We start from the raw sequence: 21,222 nt of genomic DNA, 5'->3' as shown, positions 1-21,222 counted from the left end.
CTCCAGATAGTCTATCAATTGATTGAACTGAACCATCGACTCCAGAAGAGGACAGAAAGGCACTTGAACTGCAAAGGGTAAGGAAAAACCAAAACTGTATTCCAGTACTTTCAAAGGAAAATGATCTGGATGTTATTGATAAAAGTTCCTTAAACTTTTTTGAGGCCCTTCCTCTTGAAAAGCAAACTGATATTATCAAGAGATTTGAACAATTATGAGATCACTTGATTAAAGTCCAACAAAGGAATGCAATAAAATCCACCAACAATGACAATAATAATAATAAGAGTGCAGAACTTACTATGTTAGAATCATACTGAAACTCCCAACCTAGAGCAATAAGCAAATAACCTATGAGGAAACCAGAAGAAAGTGGACCCTCCTCCTTTGCAAAGCCATGGGAGGGATTATTCCCTTCCTTGTAAAGAAACTCTTTCATGATGTTGCATCATCTGACTCTTACCTATCCCCCTTGGACAAAAAATTCAAATACACTCTGGAAATCTGAATGTTGCCTTCTCAGCTGACCCAACTGAAAATGCCACTCCTGACAGGCAATGACAATACTCTTGTAGCAATCTAAAAATTCTAAATTGAAATGTGGCTGGCTGGTTGACCAAATGCTTTTTTCCAGAAGTTAACTCCTTTTATCTACTTTTGATATTATTTGAATACAAGAGACTTGGCTAAGTAATCCCATAACTTTCCCAGGATATACTACTGTTAAGTATGCAACTCAACAACGAAGTAAGTAACAAGTGATTCAGCTTTATTGAGAACGAGAACTTCCAAAAGATCACACAGCATCAGACGACACAAGACTCCACACAACACGATAACAGTGGAGCATAGCTCCTTTTAAACTCTCCCGGGCTGGTGTAGCCACACCCTCACACAGTTAACATCCAATCATGTTACATATATAACAACCAATCATTTGCCTTCCCTCCAGCACAGACTCTTGCATTTCATTGGTTACAGTACATGCTTCGGCCAATGGTGTTGCTCCAGATTACAATCCAGCTGAGGTTTCAAGCTTTACATTACATGTCAATGGCAAGACACAACAACTACCTTCTCTAAGGAGGCTCAAAAGGGGGAGAAAGGGGGGGAGGCCAAGAAGTGAGTTAAAGTAAAGGTAAAGGTTCCCTTGCTTGAAAGCCAGTCGAATCCGACTCTAGCTTGCCTCATATTATCTGCCCTCAATATCTTGGGATTGGAAGTGGTGTCCTCATTCAATCTGATTTTAGCTGTTCTGGTACAACTTGGTGCTTGGGGGGGCAACAGTGGGAGGGCTTCTAGTGTCCTGGCCCCACTGCTGGACCTCCTGATGGCACTTGGCAGTTTTGGCCACTGTGTGACAGAGTGTTGGACTGGATGGGCCATTGGCCTGATCCAAATTGGCTTCTCTTATGTTCTTAACTGACTGGTTTTTCCTTTATAGTAATATATAATCTATATCCCTTCAACTCAAAATTGACATGTACTGACCTCCCATTGGTCCTCTTTTTTTGGAAACCTATGATAACTTGACCCATTGGTTTTCTAACTACCCAATCTCATTGCAGATGACCTCAATGCTAGAATTGGTCAAGATGATGGGGTTCTGGTTAAAAAAATGTTTAGTTGTGAACCAGAAGAAACTATTTTCCCCTTTCTGTATAATAGATCCTCAAAAGACAAGACAGTTAACCCTGCAGGTCTCAAACTGTTCTATTTTTCCATGCAAAGAGGGCTGGTCATCTTAAATGGACAAAGAGGAATTGATGGGAAAAAGTTACTTTACTTCCTTTGGTCACAAGGGGGGCAGTTTGATTGATTATTTCATCATTGCAGCTGATTATTTCAATGTAGTTGAGAAAGTCAATCTGGAAGAATATAGGGTGGGGGACAATCTCCCAGTGTCACTTAGCTTTTATATCTCTGTGGATAGTCATCTGCCTTATAAGCATTTGTTCCATCAAACTGATAAACTGCACTCAGTAGTCTTCTGCTATCAAGGAGGCAGCAATCAAACTGCTTGACACCCAAAGAATTTTGGGAAAAGGAGGGAAAACATTCTTGAGCAAGCTAAACAAAAACATTACTAGTTTTCTATACTCTTTATTCAATATCTTCAAATCTTAATACATCAAGCCACACTCGGACACTCAAGAAGTCAAAAGACCCAGTAGTTGGTTTGATGGTGAATGCAAATTCCTAAAGAAGGCAACCTATCACAACACATTGGGAATTCTAAAGAAACTGCTTTGAACCTTAATGTTCAATATGGGAAAACATTAGACTGAAAAAAGAGAGAGGAAACACATAGCTCATGGGGCCTCCTGTTTCCCACAATTAATAACAAAAAATCCAGCCTCTTTTTGTCATTGACCTCTAGAAATTTGGACAGAAGACCATCCCCTTCTTTCTGTATTCTGCTCCCAAATGGGTATTATTCTTTAAGAAGATATTCACTTCTGAAAATACTACATAATGCGATTTGACCCCTGTTGACCTCCACTTCTGGCCTGCTATCACAAAGCTGGAAGTTATTTCCATGATTAAGCCTTTTTATGCTCAGGGGAAGCTCCAGGGCTGGACTTAATAATTTGTTTAAAACTAATCCAGCATAATGGGCTACGATTCTAGCTCCAGTCTTCCCCGAGATCAACCTTACTGGGAACACTCCCCCAATTTGGAAACTCTCTATTATTGTTCCAATCTTCAAGAAAGGCTCCAAGTCAGATCCAGCAAATTACCACCCCATTTATTTTCTCCTAACAGTGGCAAAGCTGTATACCTCATATTTATACCTCAAATTAGAAGAATGGATAACCTCCTTTGGTGGGAACAAATTGGCTTCAGAACAGGCTTCACACCTCAAGATCACTGTTTGATCTTATAGCCCATTGAGTTGAAAAATTCTCCTCCCCACCTAGAGGTAAACCGTATGTCACATTCATAGATTTTAAGAGAGCTTTTGACACCATACCCAGGAAGAGACTGTGTGGAAAACTGGAACATACTTCAACTGATAAAAGATTGCTCTGGCTAATAAAAAAATCTTTACTCCACTTGTCTGGTCCAAGTTTGCTATGGAGAAAAGGGAGAATTTACGGAATGTTTTTGCCTTGCTAGAGGAGTGACACAAGGTTGCCTCTTAGCACCTTTACTTTTAAATTTGTACCTGAATGACCTTGCAATTGCTGTTTCTTTAGCACAATTCCACCATCTTTATTTATCCTCAAAGGCACGAACACTGCTCCTCTACATGGATGATAATATATTTATGTCCCACACCCAGGTTGGACTGAGAAGACTCCTAAACTGCTTTTCAAAATACTGTAAACATGAAGAATGCAAGATCACTTACATAAAATCTAAGGTTATGGTCTTCTCTAAAGCCAAAAAATTTCCTCCTTGGTTTGGAAAATTGACAGTGTCCAATTAGAACAAGTCTCTAAATTTCCACACCTGGGCATGAATTTTTATCCCCCATCTTAACTGGCAATCCCATTTAAAATTTGCAATAAATAACATTAAAACCTCCATGTCAGCAACTGAATGCTTCTTCATCTCTAAGGGAGGCAATTATATCCCTAGGGGTCTGCGTGTATTCAATATGAAGATCATTCCGCAACTCTTTTATGGAGCTTCAGTAAATGAGTAAATGAGAACTTAGATCACCCCCTTTAACTTTTTCTGCAACATATTACAGGAACCCCAAAATGTATAGTGCGGATAGCTCTAAGATTAAAATTAGGCCAGGGCTGTATTGAAGCCAAAGCATGGTTTCATATATTTAAATATAGGTTAAAGGTTGTTTTCTCCACAAAGAAGGATGTTCTGCTTTACAAGCTGAATCAAGATCAGTTCCACTCCTGCTGGGTGCAAGAAATCTAGTCTTGCCCTACTAAGGATGATATATTGAGACTTGGGAAAAGTGAATCTCTACTATCAAGAAACACGAAGGCTGGAAAATGCAGGGGGGGGAAGTGTGGCTGTTTGCCCCGGAGCAAACTAATGTGCGGCCACTGGATCACATGTCCCGCCGATGTCCCGTGGTTTGGGGGAGGTGCCGATCACACGACAATCCTGTGGCGAGGCAAAGAAGTGGCGTGGCGCGATCACAGCAGCAATGGCTAGGCGCCGCTGCCGTGGCAAATGGGGTTGTGTTTTTTTAAAACCAAAGTGTGCGCATGCGCCGTTGGGTGCATGTGCGCATCCCGTGGAGGCTTGGGGAAAAAAACTTTTTGCGACAGGACGCCGGATGCCACGAACTACCACCAGAAATGCGATCAGATGCCCGCCCTTGCCCCGCGGTTTCAGGAAACTAGTACCTTGGAGGTACTAGTTTTTTACGCTGCATCTTTGGCGGGAAGCCTCGGGTTAGCCACGGGAGCTCTACGCTTCCCAGATTTTGCGGTGTGATTGCGCTCAGAAAATCCACCTATTTTCCATCTCTGTAGCATGGCTAATGCTCCATGTGACCGCAGCCATAAAAGACCTAGATTACTTTAGCTCAGGTATACAAGCTTGGAGAGTATGCTCTCACCCAGTTCTTTGGCATCCTTCTACCTCCAACCATCCAAGCCTACATTAAATCCCTAACAGTTCCTTGTTACTGTAGAGCATTCATGTTTCCATGCCTAAACGCTGCCCCTTCAGCAGTCCTATATGGGAGATACTGTAATTTGCCTTATTTGGATAGACTCTACCAATGCAATTTGAAAAAAAGTTGACTCCTTGTCCCATAAAATATTGGAATGCCCTCAGAACTCTTATCATGAGTTATGGATCACCCCCTATTTTAACTAAATTACCTCCCACTTCATTAAAAGATAATATAGTTCCTTATCTGTTGGTGGATTGACTGTCACAGGACTACACTGGCTGCAACCAAATATCTCTCCACCATATTTTCCTTAAAGAAATAAAGAGTCCTTATCCGCTGCTCAAGATCATTGGATCAAAAGAGCTTGAAAGAAAGAAAGAAAGGAAAGAAAGGAGAGATGCTAAATTGTCATTGCAACCTGGAGATGCCAACCTCCAAGTGGGGCCTGCAGATCTCCCTAAAGCACAACTGTTCTCCAGACTAATGAAGATTAGTTCCCCTGGAGATAATGGCTGCTTTGGAGGAAGGACTGTATGACATTATACTATGTTAAGAACCCTCCCCTCCCCAAACACCACCCTCCCTAGGGTCTAATCCTAAATCTCCAAGAATTTCCCAACCTAGAGTTGGCAATCCTAGTTGATGCACTGTTACTGTCCTTGAGTCTAAAGAGAGAAGGTGAGATATCAATGTTTTTATAACAAGGTAAAATGCTGTCCTTGATGGGGTTCCATAGATGCTGGTGATAAAAGCCACATACTGAATGTATGTTCTTTTCTCAGAATGATTTCAATTTTAAAAAATGGCTGTCAGTTTATTTGCATGATCCTCATTCCAGATTGTTTTGCAAGTCAGACTGAGGTTTCTCTCCCCGTCCAGTGCATTAATAAATATTATAAATTCTTCAGTTCATTGTTGTTGTTGTTCAGTCGCACAGTCGAGTTTGACTCTTCGCGACCCCATGGGCCACATCACGCCAGGCTCTCCTATCTTCCGTCATCCTCCGGAGTTTGCTCAACTTCACGTTTGTTAACATTTAATAAGCTATGAGATACCACAAATGAGTAATCTGGGAGGGAGCAATTAAAGTAATTGATGACTTTTCTCTATGACATGTTATGAATTTCCAGTTTACTTACTTGTGCACTTTAAAAAACTCATAATTGGTCTCTGCTGACATGAGGAACATAATATTGGTAACCTTCAAACAGGCGTTATTGAAATATGTATTATAAAGAAACATGCAACGGGTTTGGAGTATAATTACTCTTCCTTGAGGGCAACTGCTCATAATACATCCTTGTGGTTGCTTGTGTTTCCTCAAGCTGCCTCATAAAGTGATATTTGTATTACTCGTAATACAACACATGAAAAAGGACCTGTCATGAACATTTGACTCTCTGTGTTGTCAGATGCTGGGCCTTTGTCTGTGTAGTTCAGGGTGCCCATGAGGGGGTTTGGTATATCTTGCACAGGTGTTTTCCAACATGTCAGAGAATGGTTTGAGAGGGACTGTGTATTTTCCATCCTCTTGCAAACTTCACTTGCTTGTTTCATCACTATCTGATTTTTGCTAGTCAGCTTTGGAACTCATGGTTCCCAAATATAACTATTAGCTGCCACCCATATTTACAGAGAATATTAGATGTAGCTTAATGGATGATGATTTCATTACTTTGTGAGAAAGTCCTCCTCTGCTTCCTACATCTGCTTTGCACATTTGCCTATGTTGGCCTAACGTTTGTCTTTGTATCCTTGCAGAGTGAGAGAATTCAGTACTGGGGGTATCCTTCAAAAGAATATGAAGTGCTTACAGCTGATGGGTATTACCTGAGCCTAAACCGGATTCCAGGAGGTAAAGAAAAACAAGGGAATATACATCTCAATGGACAGTATTATGTATTTCAGGGTTTTTTAAAAATAATTTCTTTATTGATTTTTAAAGCCAAAACAAAACAAACAAACACCCAACCAAGGATTACATTTTACATCATTGCAATAAACTAAATTTACTTTAAAATATTTCTTCATATCTTATTTATCTTTTTCACTGTAAAGCAACGGATATCTCTCATAATTCATCCACCTACATTTCAACCCAAAAAAATAGAGGTTCTCAGAGTTACATTCTACAATAATTTTCTATCACATTTTCTTCTTTTAATTAATTCAGCGGATACCAACTGCAGCTGAGCTTTTCAACAGTCTTCTCAGCTAAAGTTTTCCAAATGTTTAACTAGACCCAAACAGGTCCATGACCTTATTTTCCAATCTTAACCGTGTATTTTATATATTATATTCTAAAAGCAAGTTAATACTTAAATCTTTAGTTTTATTTCATTTCTTTGCTTTATAATAACCTCTGTGAACAACATTAGAAATGATTTTTTTAAAAAAATAACTCAGGTGTGTATAACTATATACTGGGGAGTGACCAAGCATATAATTAGCCCAAAAATCAAATACTCAAAATTAAAGATGATCTAAAGTCAGATATAAATTAACTTTTACCACTCATTTTCTTTTCTGAGAGTAAAAAGTTATTAATAGACTGCCCCAATCCTTCTTACAGTACTTAGTTTCTTTGTATTATATTAACAAAAAATAATCCCTTTGTTGCAAGACAAAACAAAAAAGAAAAAGAAAAACCATGAATGAAATGGTCTTTAAAACGGCTGGTCACAGCTAATTGAAAACATGGGAACCATGTTTCCTTCCCTCGGTTGCTCCTGCTTCGAGGCAAAAAACAGCTCACCCCACACTTGCCATGTGCGGGAGGTAGCCAAGTGAAGCCCCCTGCTACCCCACCTCCGTCCAGGAGGTTGGGCGATGCCCCCGGTGTACCGGGAAAGCACTAAAAGAGCAAAGAGGGGAGCGGGCGATTCGGGAGTCCCAAAGAGCACCCGCTTGCTCACTGCACCGTACCAGAAGCTCGTATTTCAGGGTTTTTAAACACCCCACTTTCTACATTTTATATTTTTCTGCAAATCTGCACTACATTTTATATATATTTTTTCAGATTCCAGGGTTGTATAAGAATACTCCATCTCTGTACATGGCTCAGTTGAGTGGATTTTTTGATCCACACTCTGAGGCTAATTTCAGTATTAAATCTAATGATATATGAGTCTTGTCTTTATATGAGCCGTGATTTTTGAGGAGTACAGAAAAGAACAAAATGAAATGAAAAAGCACAGAACCATTACTTTTGTAACGCTGAAGATATGGAGGTGCTCAAAATGATTCTTAACTTCTAAAATTGAAATCACAGATCCATACCTCAAATGTTTTTGGCAAGTCCCTGGAGTTTATTATTTATTTATTTAACTTCTACCCCACTCTCCCTGCCAAGGCAGGTTCAGGGCAGCTTACATACGATAAAAACAACTCAAACAAATGTATCTAAAATCACAACAAAATACAGATAAAAAAACATACAAAGTGCTTGTGCTAGAAAGCTTCATATATGATGGCAGGCATGAGCAAGAGTAGCATCCAACAATACAAACAATCAACTGCCAGCATACTCTGGGTTATATTCGGCTGTTTAAATGATGTTATAATGATGTTGATGATGGTGTTAATATTGGGGCCAGGGTCTGAGTTATATAGTGCGAATATAGTTTCAAAGTCAATGAGTTGCGTCTTGAAAATTATGTATTTCTTACTTCTTAATTACTGTTTTCACAATCAGGGTCATAAACAGCAAATCTGCACCCTAAAGTAGAGGGCCTAAAAGTTACAACAAAAGTTATCACTTTAGGGTCACTTAACAACAGCTGTCAGAAATTTTGCCACCCACAAGTAATTTATCTTTATCCCTGAGTAACCAAGATGATTTAGCTTCTGAAGAGACAAAGTCCTGATTAAATAATGGAGATATTAATTTGGCTCTTAAATCTGAAAATCAGGCAGTCAAAAAAAAAAATGATCTGCAGAATTGATTCTGTTGCTGCCACAATTGCAGAGTCTATATGAATATGGAATTCCATTGAGTCTTCCTAACATCACCGCTGAAAATAAGGCATTCAGGCTCACAAGCATGAATGCCCTTCTATACTTTGGAATCGTTAGTGGTTCTGTTTGGGCAGAGGATTGGTGTTCTGACTGTGCTCTGCTCTGCAGAATGTACTTTATTTGTTTTTAAATTCCTTTTAATCTGTTTTATCTTTTTATTGGCTTGCAGGTCTTTTAAACTTTTTTCCCATTGAGTCAATGGTTTTAGAATGTTTATTTTCCATATTTTATCTATTTTATCAGACCCCCAGTTGGGCTGGGAGGCATTTTAGTCAAGTGTAGTTGCTCTCTGTGTAGGTTGTTTAATGCTTAGTTTACTCTTATCTGTTTTGTTGCTTTCCTCCCTCTATTGACATTTATTCGGCAGTTTGATATTTAGTTTCATTTTAGCTTGTGCCAGATGGGTTGGGTGGTGGTGTAGCTGCACATAGCTCCACTCCAAGAAGATTTGTTTTAATTCTGTCAATTTGTTTTAACTCACCAGCTGTGCTTTTGAGTCTATTAGCCCTTTCTCTTTTCTTTTTCTTTCTTTTCCTTTGTTTTGGTATTTTTGAATGATTTATTTTGGTTAGTATAAGGCTGATTTTGGCTAACTTAGATAGCTTAGATAGCATTTTCCTGCTGTCTTCTGAGGAAGCTGAGCTACCTAAATTGGAGGGGTCTATTTTTTCTGCTTTCATTCTATTTTAATTTTTTTCCTGGCTTCCAGAAACAAGTGCAGTTTTGTTTGATGGTTCTTCCCTTACCTCCATAACTTCCTTTTAAATGATTTAATGCATTACTTGTTTGTCTGCCTGACCAGCTTGGTGAGTGACTGTTGTGTTTACTAGACTTTGAAGCCAATTGCTGGCATGTTAATAAGCCTTTTCTTGAATGAAGGGAGACTCACCCATATGAGTTTTTCATCTTAAAAATAAACTATAAATAAATACATTTGTTAGGGTTTACTATATCTACATTTCATTTGCTAGGTTTGGGTTTGTTTGTTTTAAATAATATATTAGCTCTTGATTGCTTTGTTTCACATGAGTCATATCTAACATTTGTCTAATATTTTTTTCAAAATCTTATGGGACTTAGTTGGATCAATTAGATTGTTTGAATTAATTAGATTAATCAACTAGATTAATTAGAATAACAAGATGAAAATAACTATGAACGAAAACAATACATTTTATATAACCATAATAACTATTTTATTGTTCAGGATTACATTCTATAAAATTGTAATGTTCAGTCTTTAATATGAGAAAGAGAAGGGCAGTACCCTTTGAAGGACATATGCTTTGTTTGTAAGCAGAGCAAAATGGAAGAATTCTTTAAAAATCTTTCACCGACAACTATCTCCAGCAGATTTGACTGTTTATCTAATGAAGTTCCAGCCCATTGCAGTTCTAATGATCTTTCAGTGTGTTCCCAACAGGACCCTCTAATCAATGTTGGAAGCCTTTGATGAGATCCTGGGGGGGAGGAATGCTGTCACAAATAAGAGATCAGTGATATTAACTATATTAGCATCTCAAATTCTTTTAATCTCAGAAACTTTACAAAAATATTTGAAAATATTGATCACACAAAGAGGAGATTGATATTTACTTAGCCAAACCAAGTGAAAAGGGCTGTTCCGACTCTGCAGTCAAAAGACCCTTAAAAAAATGTTTGACATCTTTATTTTTACATAACATCCCTACTGGTAAAGGGTTGACTGAAATGAAAGGCATTTTCATCAATTCATCTAAAATATTTGGAAAGGGTTCCTGGATTTATTAAGGGTGAAAGATCTAAATTACATTTCTTTCCCCCAAGAGATCCCTTTAATCATGATTATCATGAAGAGAATCTAATTGCCTCTTTTGGAGTTTTCCCCTTCCAGTAGAGTTGCCAAGTCCCCCCTGGCCACCAGCAGGGGATGAGGTGTTAGGGTTGCCAGCTCCAGGTTGGGGTGGAGCTTGGGGAGGACAGGGACCTCAGTGGGGCACAATGCCATAGAGTTCATCCTCCAAGTATTCTCCAGGGGAACAGATTTCTGCAGTCTGGAGATGAGCTGTAATTCCAGGGAATCCCCAGGTCCCACCTGGAGGCTGGCATCCCTACCTTACAGGAACAAGAGAACATGTTAGCCAGTCTGCAGTCTCTTACTCATGCTCTAACTAATATAAAAATCAATCATCCTGAATTAAAGGTGCTCAGCATAACCATACAAAGGACCTACTATTTTCTGAGAATGAACCTTTGATGAATCACCCCAGAACAAGAAGCCTGAAAGGTTTTGGCAAGTGTGTGGTACTTGCACATTTTACCCTATCTAAAACAAACAAATAAACACATTTTAGCCCATATGTCTGTAAATACATATTTGAAAATGTGTGGGAAATACTGAAGTAAATCTAATAGTGGCAGAATAATATTTCTAGTGTACTGGAGCTCGGTTTCAGCATTAAATCTGGATTTAACAATAGCACGTGTAATTAAAGGAACAGTACCCTAAATACAATCAGCAGTGAAGTTAACGACATAAAAGCATACACATCTAAAGATAAACTGAGACTTTTAGGAGACAATGTCTGAAACTTGTGTATAAAGAATGCTTCCTTCTGTAATACCAAGATCTTAGTATCTCTAATGTCAAGTGGGTGGAGATTTAATTTATATAGCATTCAATACCTCAGGTCTTCTAGTGGGTGTTGAAATTCAACAAAATGAGGAACAACTGGGGCTTCAAGAATTTTATTGTGGATCCTTGATATATGTTCAAGGATCCATACTTTTATGCTCCACATATATTACCCTATGTACAATAGGTTGCAAGGGCACTTTAAAACATATATGACCTGCTTTGAATTGCAGGTACTGAAATGTCTCAATTTCCAAGTAAAATGGCCATTAGGATGCTGGAACTCTTTTGATTCCATGGTTAATGAGCATGTTAAACATACCCCACATTTATACTGCCCTAACCTATAACTATAGATATATTCTCACCCATAGATTGGAATTTATGTACTGCTCTCTTTATTACCCACTCAGGGTAATCCCTTGTGTAAAATAGTTCAGCAAGTTTTCCACTATCCTTAATATAATCAGATTGCAAAGTAGAGTTTCTTTTGACATGAAAAAATTGCCCATAAGGAAGTTTAGTATGCAAGAAGAGCTGAGGTATTGCATGCTATATAAATTAAATCTGCTGATTGTGTTTAGGGTACTGTACCTTTAATTACACATGCTATTGTTAAATCCAGATGCCTGTAATCATTGAGGCTATAGAATTGGGAAGTTAAATTACTCTCGTTTTCATTTCGAACTTTGAGAACCTACTTGCCAAATGGGAGTACAGATGGCATTTTTACTGCTTATCAAAATAATTACTCCTGAGCTTTGGGTGAGTCATTAATGGCTCAGTGCCATAATTCCATGATTGTAGCACTGTGATGGTAGAGTTTATTGTGTTTTTTTGTTTTTGTTTTTTATGTAGTTCCATTGATAATTTGCAACCTGGAAGAAGGCTATGAAACATGCAGACATCCTGGATGCATGTAGTCATTGACAGTATCTCCATTATCTATTAAAATGTAGTAATTGGACTACACTGTCCATGGTTAAAGTTTAGCCACACCCCCTGTACAAATAACAACCTATGAGGTTGAAGACATAATGCCCAATCACAAGCGGTCCCGCTTTACAGCGTGATTGGTAGACACTCTCTGGGCTAGGGCTCCTACTGGTTACATTAGGATCCTAGCCCAGGATGAAGCTCAACATGGTGTTTCAATCAGTCGATTCACACATCAGTATTTACACAGTTCACATAGCAGTTATATACAATGCAATACATAACAGTTACTTGTAGCCTACACTATATCTAGGAGGCCTTGTGCTGAGGGCAGGGCTGAGAACTGCTCTAGCCAGGCTGAGGGTCTGCAGAAAGGGAGGTTGGCCTCCCCCAGTGAGACAGTAAGTGAGGGGGAAGTGTACCAGCCCCAAGGAACTGCAGGCTTCCTGCAGGCCTACAGAATCCCCTTCCTTGTACATTATGCAGAGTTTTTGATCTTTAGTCTGAGAAAATTATTCAGAATTAGCTATAGGTTTGGAACTCTTTGTGGTGAGGAGGGGGCAGATGTGATAATCTGGGCTAGGAAGATTAAGCATACACTCACACACAAACTGCTTCTCCATTACTAATTATTTTTCTGAAATAGCTTTCCCTGAAGGGACAGTAAGGAAATGGGGTATTTGGGAGTTCAGTTGCCTTATATTTCTTTTTTTGAGGAAAGAGAAATGAGTATTCTGCTTTGAACTTCCTCACATCCACACCCAACCTAACTACTGCACCGTACTACTGTAGATTTTTGTATTTTACATGCCATATTACAGTAAGATTGACAACTTCAGCTTGAGAAATTCTTGGAGATTCAAGGGTGGTGCTTGGAGAGGGTAAAGGTTTCTTTTTAAATAAAGAATTTTATTAGTTTATATAAAGAAAGTAGGGAAGGGGAAAGGAAGGGGGGGAAGGATATAAAAATAGTCAAGTTCCAAGTTAGCATTCTGCATGCATATCTTCTCATTAGAATTTCACAACTATTTCATCTATCATTCTTATTATTTTTCACTTAATCTTATTTTCTCAATACTTGAGTTTTATCCAGTCATAGAATGCCCTCCAGAGTCCCATAAATTCTTCTTCTGTTTTTCCTTTTAATATATTTGTCAACTTGTCCATTTCAGCACATTCCATAATCTTTGGTATCAACTCACGTAGTGTTGGAATTTGCAGTGTCCTCCATGTCATTGTAAATAAAATTCTGGCAGCTGTTATAACATGTAAAATAAAATATTTATGGTTCTTATCTAACTCGTCTGGTATACAGTTTAACAAAAATATCTTTGGCTTAAAAGGTATTGTGACATTCAAGATTGACTGTAAGAAAATATGCATTTCAATCCAAAATTTGTGAACCTTTTTACATGTCCACCACATATGATAATACGACCCAATATGGCTGTTACATTTCCAACATATATTACTCAAGTTTTTATACATTTTAGCTAATCTGTCTGGGGTTAAATGCCTATAAAACATTTTATATAAGTTTTTTTAATGAAGCAGATTTAGTCAACTTAATAGTCACTTTCCATATTTTACTCCACTGTGAGAGATCGATGTTATACCCCACATTTTGCATCCATCTAATCATACATTCTTTAATTCGTCCTACATTTTCAATTGCATCAACATACCATACATGTTTGTAATAAGTTTCTCTCTTGAAGTACATAATAATTTCTCAAATGTACATTGTTCTGAATAAATCCATCTGCCTATTTATGCTTACTATATCTAGATTCTACCTGCATTCTAGTCCACCAGTCTAAGTTTATTTCATTTTTCTTTAGTTCTTCCTGGGATTTTAAATTATTTCCATCATTTAACAGTTCTGTGTACCTAATAACTGCTTGTTTTGAAGTCAAAGTTGGTTGTGAGAAAGCTTCAATTGGAGACACCCATCTTGGAATTTTAGTATATCAATGGACGAATTTTTTCAAGAGGGTAAAGGTGTTTTTTGGGGGGAAGGGGATGGGATGTCATAGAGTTGTCCACCATCTGAAGCCAGTACTTTCTGCAGGGGAACCAAGCTCCATAGTCTGGAAATCAGCTGTAATTTTGGAAGAACAACAGGCTCCACCTTGAAGTTAATTACCCTGCAATACACAGATATTAATTTTATTTTTCAGGTTCAAAGGGTGCTGTATTACTGATACATTCCCTGGATGTAGAGGGTGGTAGCTTGGTAGCAAACCCTCCCAGGTCTAGCCCAGCCTTCATATTAGCTGATGGTGGATATGATGTGTGGATTGGAAATAACAGAGGGAATTCATGGTCTAGAAGACACGAATATCTTACAATTGACCAACAAGAATTTTGGGATTTTAGGTAAGTTTAGGAAAAATTATTGACCTATGGCATTCAAGCTGTCATTAGAATTTTATTCTGTTCATCCAAAGTATGTTCTTTCTTGACAGGGAGTTGTCAATTAAGTTAATGTCATTTATGTGCCATTAGTTTTGAATCATTAAAGCAAAACCGTTCACATGGACATATAAGTCTAGAGGACAAAAAGATCCCACTTCCCACCTCTTCCTTCATCCTTCTAGCAATGTAATCTAGTGTGAAATTGGAAATTTCAGTACAAATATGATATTCATTTGAAGGAGAGCTGGTGCATAGTAGGCATTAGAATATTAATATAGGCCCCGTGGAGACCCACGTTCAAATCCTCATTCTGCCCTCAAGCTCACTGGGTGATGTTGGGCTAGTCGCTCCTTTTCAGCCTAGAATGGTAAAAGGGTTGAAACACTTTCCCTATGAAGAAAGGTTAAAGCGCTTGGGGCTCTTTAGCTTGGAGAATCAACAACTGAGGGGTGACATGATCGAGGTTTATAAGATTATGCATGGGATAGCAGGTCAAGAAAGAAGTACTTTTCTCCCTTTCTCACAATACAAGAACTTGTGGGCTCTTCATGAAATTGCTGAGCGGTCAGGTTAGAACAGATAAAAGGAAGTACTTCTTCACCCAAAGAGTGATTCACACATGAAATTCACTGCCACAGGAGGTGATGGCAGCTACAAGCATGGACAGCTTCAAATGGGAACTGGATAAACATATGTAGCAGAGGTCCATCAGTGGCTATTAGCCACAAGATATAGATAAAAACTCACAGGCTGGGGCAGGTGATGCACTGTATTCTTGGTTCTTGGGGGGGCAACAGTGGAAGGGCTTCTAGTGTCCTGGCCCCACTGATGGACTTCCTGATGGCACCTGGTATTTTTGGCCACTGTGTGACAGAGTGTTGGACTGGATGGGCCTTTGGCCTGATCCAACACTGGCTTCTCTTATGTTCTTATGTTTTAACATTTCTCATAGCATTGTTGTGTTTGCTATCCTGAGCTCCTTGGAAAAAGAGTAAGAAAATACCATAATAGACCGATGGTCTGGGTCATCAAATCATATAGTTGTACAATATGTGAAAAGTATAGTAATATAACCAGTTTCTTCTTCTTCTTCTTTTTTTGCAAGAGCCCTTGTAAGAGAATTTTGCAAGAGCTTCCTGGAAGCAGGCCCGTAGCCAGGATTTTTTTAAGTTGGGGGGCATTTAAATTTCTTAGGGGGGCACTGGCTAATTGAATTAAAGGAATACCCGGCTCCTTCCCTGCACCTGCCACTGTTTGGGGGCCCTGGGTTGGATGAGAAATCATGGGGCCTTGCCAGTAAGTCAGGGGGCCTAGCCCCAAGATGCCCCACTGTAGCTACAGGCCTGCCAGGACGTGATCCAATTCCTTTTGCATGAAGATGATCGCTGGCTGAAAGGTTTCAGGTAGAAGGTGCTTGGAAGGACTGTTCTATAAATGACAGCCTGGTGAGCTGCTGCCAGTCAAACTGTACTGCACTTGATGGAGCAGTAATAATCTTACTCACAAGATGGCTTCATTTTTCAATTGAACTAGGCAATCCTATAATGGTGTATTTTTGTCCCCCTCCCCACATCTCTTTGGATTAAAATCTGATATCTAGGATAGTCGATGAACAGTCAGAAGAAAGATCCCTGCATTTGCCCCTCTTCTTGGTTTTTCCACAGTGGCTGAGAAGATAGCAAATGCAGAGGGATTTTGCTTTAAAAAATATCATAGGTTTGTACTTCCACAATCCAGTGGGTGTAGCGGTTGGAATAATTAGTCCTGGGAACCTGGAAGGAGATGCCCCAGTGAGTCAACTGACCTCTCCCTAGTTGGGATGCAGGGAGTCATCCTATGAAGATAGCTTTTTTGTGGGGGGGAGGGGCTCAGCAAGGATTAAAATACATGTATAGAGGGGATCAGGATTCTGTCTGCTGGCCCCACTCCCAGTTTTAGCTCAGTATCTAGTGAGCCATTATGTATGTATGCTCTTCCATATGATTGGGAACAGTGCAGCATAGGGACTTACCACAGAGGTGCAATGGTATACCTGTATGAATACAACTCTATTCCCTTCAACAAGCACACAACATGTATACATTTAACAACCTTAGCAGATTCTATGGAGAGGCAGCAAAGGAATTTTCTAAATCAATATATACCAGCTGGCCTGGAAAGAAAAGTGCTAGAAGGAAGGGAAGCACACCTAGACTTGCCACTTGCCTACCATCTGCGGGCAAATTCCCAGTAATACTCCCCCTCCCAACTAGTGCTCAATTGAATATACTTGAGATGGGGAAAGGGGAGGATATCAGACAAGAATCAACATTTCTTCTGGCTGAAATCTAGAAATGACACTGGTGATGCTCTGGGAATCTTCTCAGTGTTTATGGTTTTTACCCTAGAGATCAGGGAAAATCCTCCAGCCAAAAAGTGATGTCAAAATGTCACTGATATCCTTTCCCCCTTGCCCCACCCCCAGAAGTCTCCCAGGGGTTCTAGGTGTGTGTCTGGCAACACTAAGTGCAACTCATAGTTCAAGCCTAACTGTGGGACAGAGACTCTTGTGAAACCACTAGACCTCTCTCACTGGCCCTTTCCTATGCTTATATATGTCAATAAACTGTTCTTACTCAAAGATGTAATAATGGCTTCTGGACTCAAAGAAAATGGTCAGAAGAGTGACTATATATATATTTAAGGTACTTTTAATCTGCCCTTCTCCCGCAGTGGGAGACATTTTTGTCACTCTTTTGTCCCTATTGCTTCGAGTTGTCCCCCCCCTTTTCCACATGTGTTTTGCACCTTCTGGGACTACTGGAGAGAGCAAAGCACATTGGGGAGGGGGAACTGTGAAATAATACGGACAAACGAGTGACAAAAATGACAACGTGGAAGGGCTCAAACCTGAAACCATAACATCAACTAAAATCAGAGACAAAGAAGGTATTAAGTTTTATAGGCAGCTAGCTTTCTTGACCATGTCCTCTTCCAATATAGAAACTTTCTCCCTGAAGGCTGCTAAAATAGAAATCCAGCTACATTTAATGGACAATGTGCCACATCATTCAGTCAGTAAAACTGAGAGGCAAAACTATTCGCACAAAATGTGGGTGGGCAGCCAGCCCTGCTTGCACAAAACTATTTAAAGGGAAGTTTCCCTTTAAATGGTTTCTTGCAGGTAAGGCCCACCCACAGCTGAATTCCAACCAGTAAATTTGCCACTTTGAGTTCAGGCATGGGTGGGCAGCCAGCCCCCACTCACACAAAAACAAAATTAAAGGGAAGCTTCCCTTTAAATGGTTTCTTGTGAGTGGGCACCGCTGCCCCTTGCAAGGGGCTGCGTCCCCAATGTGATGATGTCAGTTATGCATGACATTATCCTGTTGGGGAATCCTCTCCCCCTCCTGGCATGTCCCCAAAGTTCCCCCCTGGGGTAGGGAGGGACCTGGCAACCCTAACATGTGCTCATATGAGTATTACCTTGATCTATTTACTTGCAGCTGGAAGCCATGGTGGTGCCAAAGAAAAACCTGCTATATCACTTTCGATAAGCAAACTGTAGGGATGTGAAGATGGCTTATTCATCTTGTCTGTTATGTTAATATGATTAATTGGTATTTTGTGGAGACAAAGGCAAAGCATCTGAAGGAAGCTCAGGAATGTACTTCTTACCCACTGGTGTGCATTTTATTTTTGTTTTTAGTTTTCATGAACTGGCTATCTATGACTTTCCAGCCTTCATAGACTTTATTCTGCAGAAAACTGGACAGGAAAGAATCTATTGTGTGGCCCATGCTGAGGGAAGCACCATAGGTATGTGCAGAACGTACACCCATGTGGAAAAATAATGTTTTATCATTTGTTAGCTACGTTTGTATCCTAGTCTCTGTTATAGCCCCTGCCACATGGCAGGGAAAACGCTGGTGAAAGTGCGGCTAATTAGAGCCGCACTAAAATAAAGATGCTGCGAGCGGGATCCCATGGATCCCGTGAGCTGCGCGCCGTTGCTCCCCGGCACGATCAGATGCCGGGGAGGAAGAGACGAGTGGGAGGGGGAGGCTGCCAAACTGCGCATGCTCGAGCATGCGCAGTTCGCCCGGGGGCCGGGGATGCACTGGCACAAGGACGCGTCGGCAATCCCACGGCCGCACTTGCCGCGGCCCTTTCGATTGAACCACCCAGTTAGGTGGTTCATTTTTGGTGCGCTTTTTCGGCGGGAGGGACGGATGGGGGACGGGTGCAGCACGATTCACAGATGTTGCTGTGGGATCGCGCCCGTTTGCTGCGGCCCCGATCTGTCCCTCTCCCGGCCCAAAACCCCTCGTATGAACAGGGCCTACATTGACCAAAAGCAGTAGAAACAGAGGGGAAACGTTAAAAGGTTTACTGTATTTCAAAGACAAGGATTAGTGTGGTGTGGGATATCCCCGTTCTTAAACAGCTCCTGGCTGCCTGCATAATGCAGATTTTGGCACAATAGGATATTCAATCGCTGATGCATTGATTTGGAAAGTTGAATGCAATGCTGATCTGTGTCTGGCATTCCTCGCAAAGGTGATTTTTTGCATTGAATATCAACATTGTTAAGCTTCATTTTAAAGCTAGTGTATTGTTTCATTACTTATTTTAAAAGCATGTCAAATAAGTGTTTCTTGTTTTTCTAGTCTTCTTTGCATTTTCGGTACTGCCTCAACTTGCTTCAAAAGTTAAGATGCTTTTTGCCTTGGGACCTCCATATACACTTCAATATAGTATAGCTCCTCTTTTGCAGCTGCTACGCTTACCAGACATATTTCTGAAGGTTTGTATGGAAACATTTTTTTTCTATGTTGTGATTAGATTACTGATTATATGTTTCAGGGTTGTGAGCCAAACAAGCATCTAGCAAGCACATACACCCGTCTGGTCTGAACACTTTCCAGAATGTTGCTTTTGGAAGTATATAAAACTGAGGACACCTCATAGGAAAATCCAAATCCAAAATTATGTAATTCCTTTGCTTAAGATCAACCAAAATGAACAAACAAAAAGTGAAAACTTTGGAGTCCTCCAGATTTCTTAATCAGACTGGATGTTAAAAACACAAAGGTCTCAGCTTGGGACCTCAATATGTATTTCAACATAACACAAGTCCCATTTTGCAGCTGCTACGTTTACCAGATACATTGCTGAAGGTCTGTCTGCAAACAAGTAATTTTTCTATATTGTGATTACATTAGTGATGATGTGTTTCATATACTTATGCATCGGGGTCTGATCCCTATGAGAATGGTTTTCTTCAAGTGCAGAAAATTGAGGACACCTCTTAGAAAAATCCAAAAACTAAAGCCAGGTAAATACCTTTTATCAAGATCAACCAAGATAACACAAAGAGACTTACTACTTAAGTGTCTCTGTGTGCCTTCTAACTCCATCACTCAGCAACTGCTTCTGAACATAGGTGATTCATCTTGCAATCAGCTCTTGCTATCATTTCACAGTAGATTCTGCTGACAAAAAATGCAAAAATCAGACAACATATCCTCTGTAGGGCTATTTAGAAGATGCATCTAACAGGTGCAGAGATAAAATGCAAGTAATTTTGTACATGGTAAATAGGTGCCTTAAATGACTTGACCATGACTTCAGGGAATAAGTACGGCTTCTATGGTGATCAAGAAGATTTGGTTTACAAACTATGAATAGAATAAAGCATCCAAGCTGCAACAGAAATTTGTTATTTACTAGCAAGACATGACCTAGCTTTTCCCTTGAAGTATAAATGGCTACTGTATAGGTGCTAAACTGCTTGGCAACGTGCTTGAGATTATTTTTGACATTAAATATGAAGGCAATCTGACCAAGAACTTGTGTTACACATAAGTGAGGGAGTTCAAAAAAGATAAGGGTCTGATTAGATGTGAGATTAAACATGAGTTGCCCCAACCCAACTTGCATTTAACGTGTGAGCAACACTAACCTTTGAAATGGTATATGTGGGGACATGGGCTCCTGAGCTCAAGCATGGAGGTAGGAGAGGCTTCATCATTCATCATTCCCTGGGTTTCTCCTAACCCAACTTACATAAGGATACCGTAGGTCCATCTGGCTACCATGTTTGTGCCAAGGCTCTCAGCATTCCTACTAAGGGCTGATCCAGCAGTTGGTCTTCAAGTTTACAGAGTGTTGACATATGCCTCTCCCCATTTCATACCAATATTCAAAACAGCTCAACTAGGGGTGTGCATTTGGATCTTCCTGAGCAAAAAATATACATGAAAAACACCTTAGCGGTATTTTTGGGTATATTTTGCCATTTCAAAATTATCTGGAATTTTTTTGGAAAACCGAAAAAGAATCCCCAAAAAATCCAAGATATTTTTGGGAACTAGGAAGATTGAGGAAAACAGCTGAGAGGCTGGGAGATTGGTCCATGCCTCTCAGCTGTTTACCCTCACTTCTTCTGCAGTCCCTTTAAACCAGGCTGGTTTAAAAGGACTGCAGAAAAAAATTGAGGAAAACAGCTGAGAGGCTGGGAGACTGCTCCCCACCTCCCAGCTGTTTCCCCCTTCTTCTGCAGTCCCTTTAAACCAGCCTGGTTTAAAATCAAGGAAAACATTTGAGGGGCTGGGAGACTGCTCCCCACCTCCCAGCTGTTCCCCCCCTTCTTCTGCAG

At 39.9% G+C, this 21,222-nt stretch overlaps 1 protein-coding gene across 2 annotated transcripts in view; it reads left to right on the top strand.

The window, feature by feature from the left end:
* The window catches only part of LOC107109845 (putative lysosomal acid lipase/cholesteryl ester hydrolase), a 34,623-nt gene that overhangs the window by 2,921 nt on the left and 10,480 nt on the right, over positions 1–21,222 (top strand). For both annotated transcript variants that reach the window (XM_015410555.1, XM_015410554.1), the window contains exons 3-6: positions 6,359–6,452; positions 14,345–14,543; positions 18,271–18,380; positions 19,232–19,368. In XM_015410555.1, coding sequence (XP_015266041.1) covers positions 6,359–6,452; positions 14,345–14,543; positions 18,271–18,380; positions 19,232–19,368 — 540 coding nt within the window. The remainder of the gene's footprint in view (positions 1–6,358; positions 6,453–14,344; positions 14,544–18,270; positions 18,381–19,231; positions 19,369–21,222) is intronic.

Source organism: Gekko japonicus, unplaced genomic scaffold (assembly GCF_001447785.1).
Source record: "Gekko japonicus isolate JY-2015 unplaced genomic scaffold, Gekko_japonicus_V1.1 scaffold3338, whole genome shotgun sequence".
Lineage (NCBI taxonomy): Eukaryota > Metazoa > Chordata > Lepidosauria > Squamata > Gekkonidae > Gekko > Gekko japonicus.
Note: the sequence above shows the minus strand (reverse complement) of the source record. Positions and strands in the feature narration are given on the sequence as shown.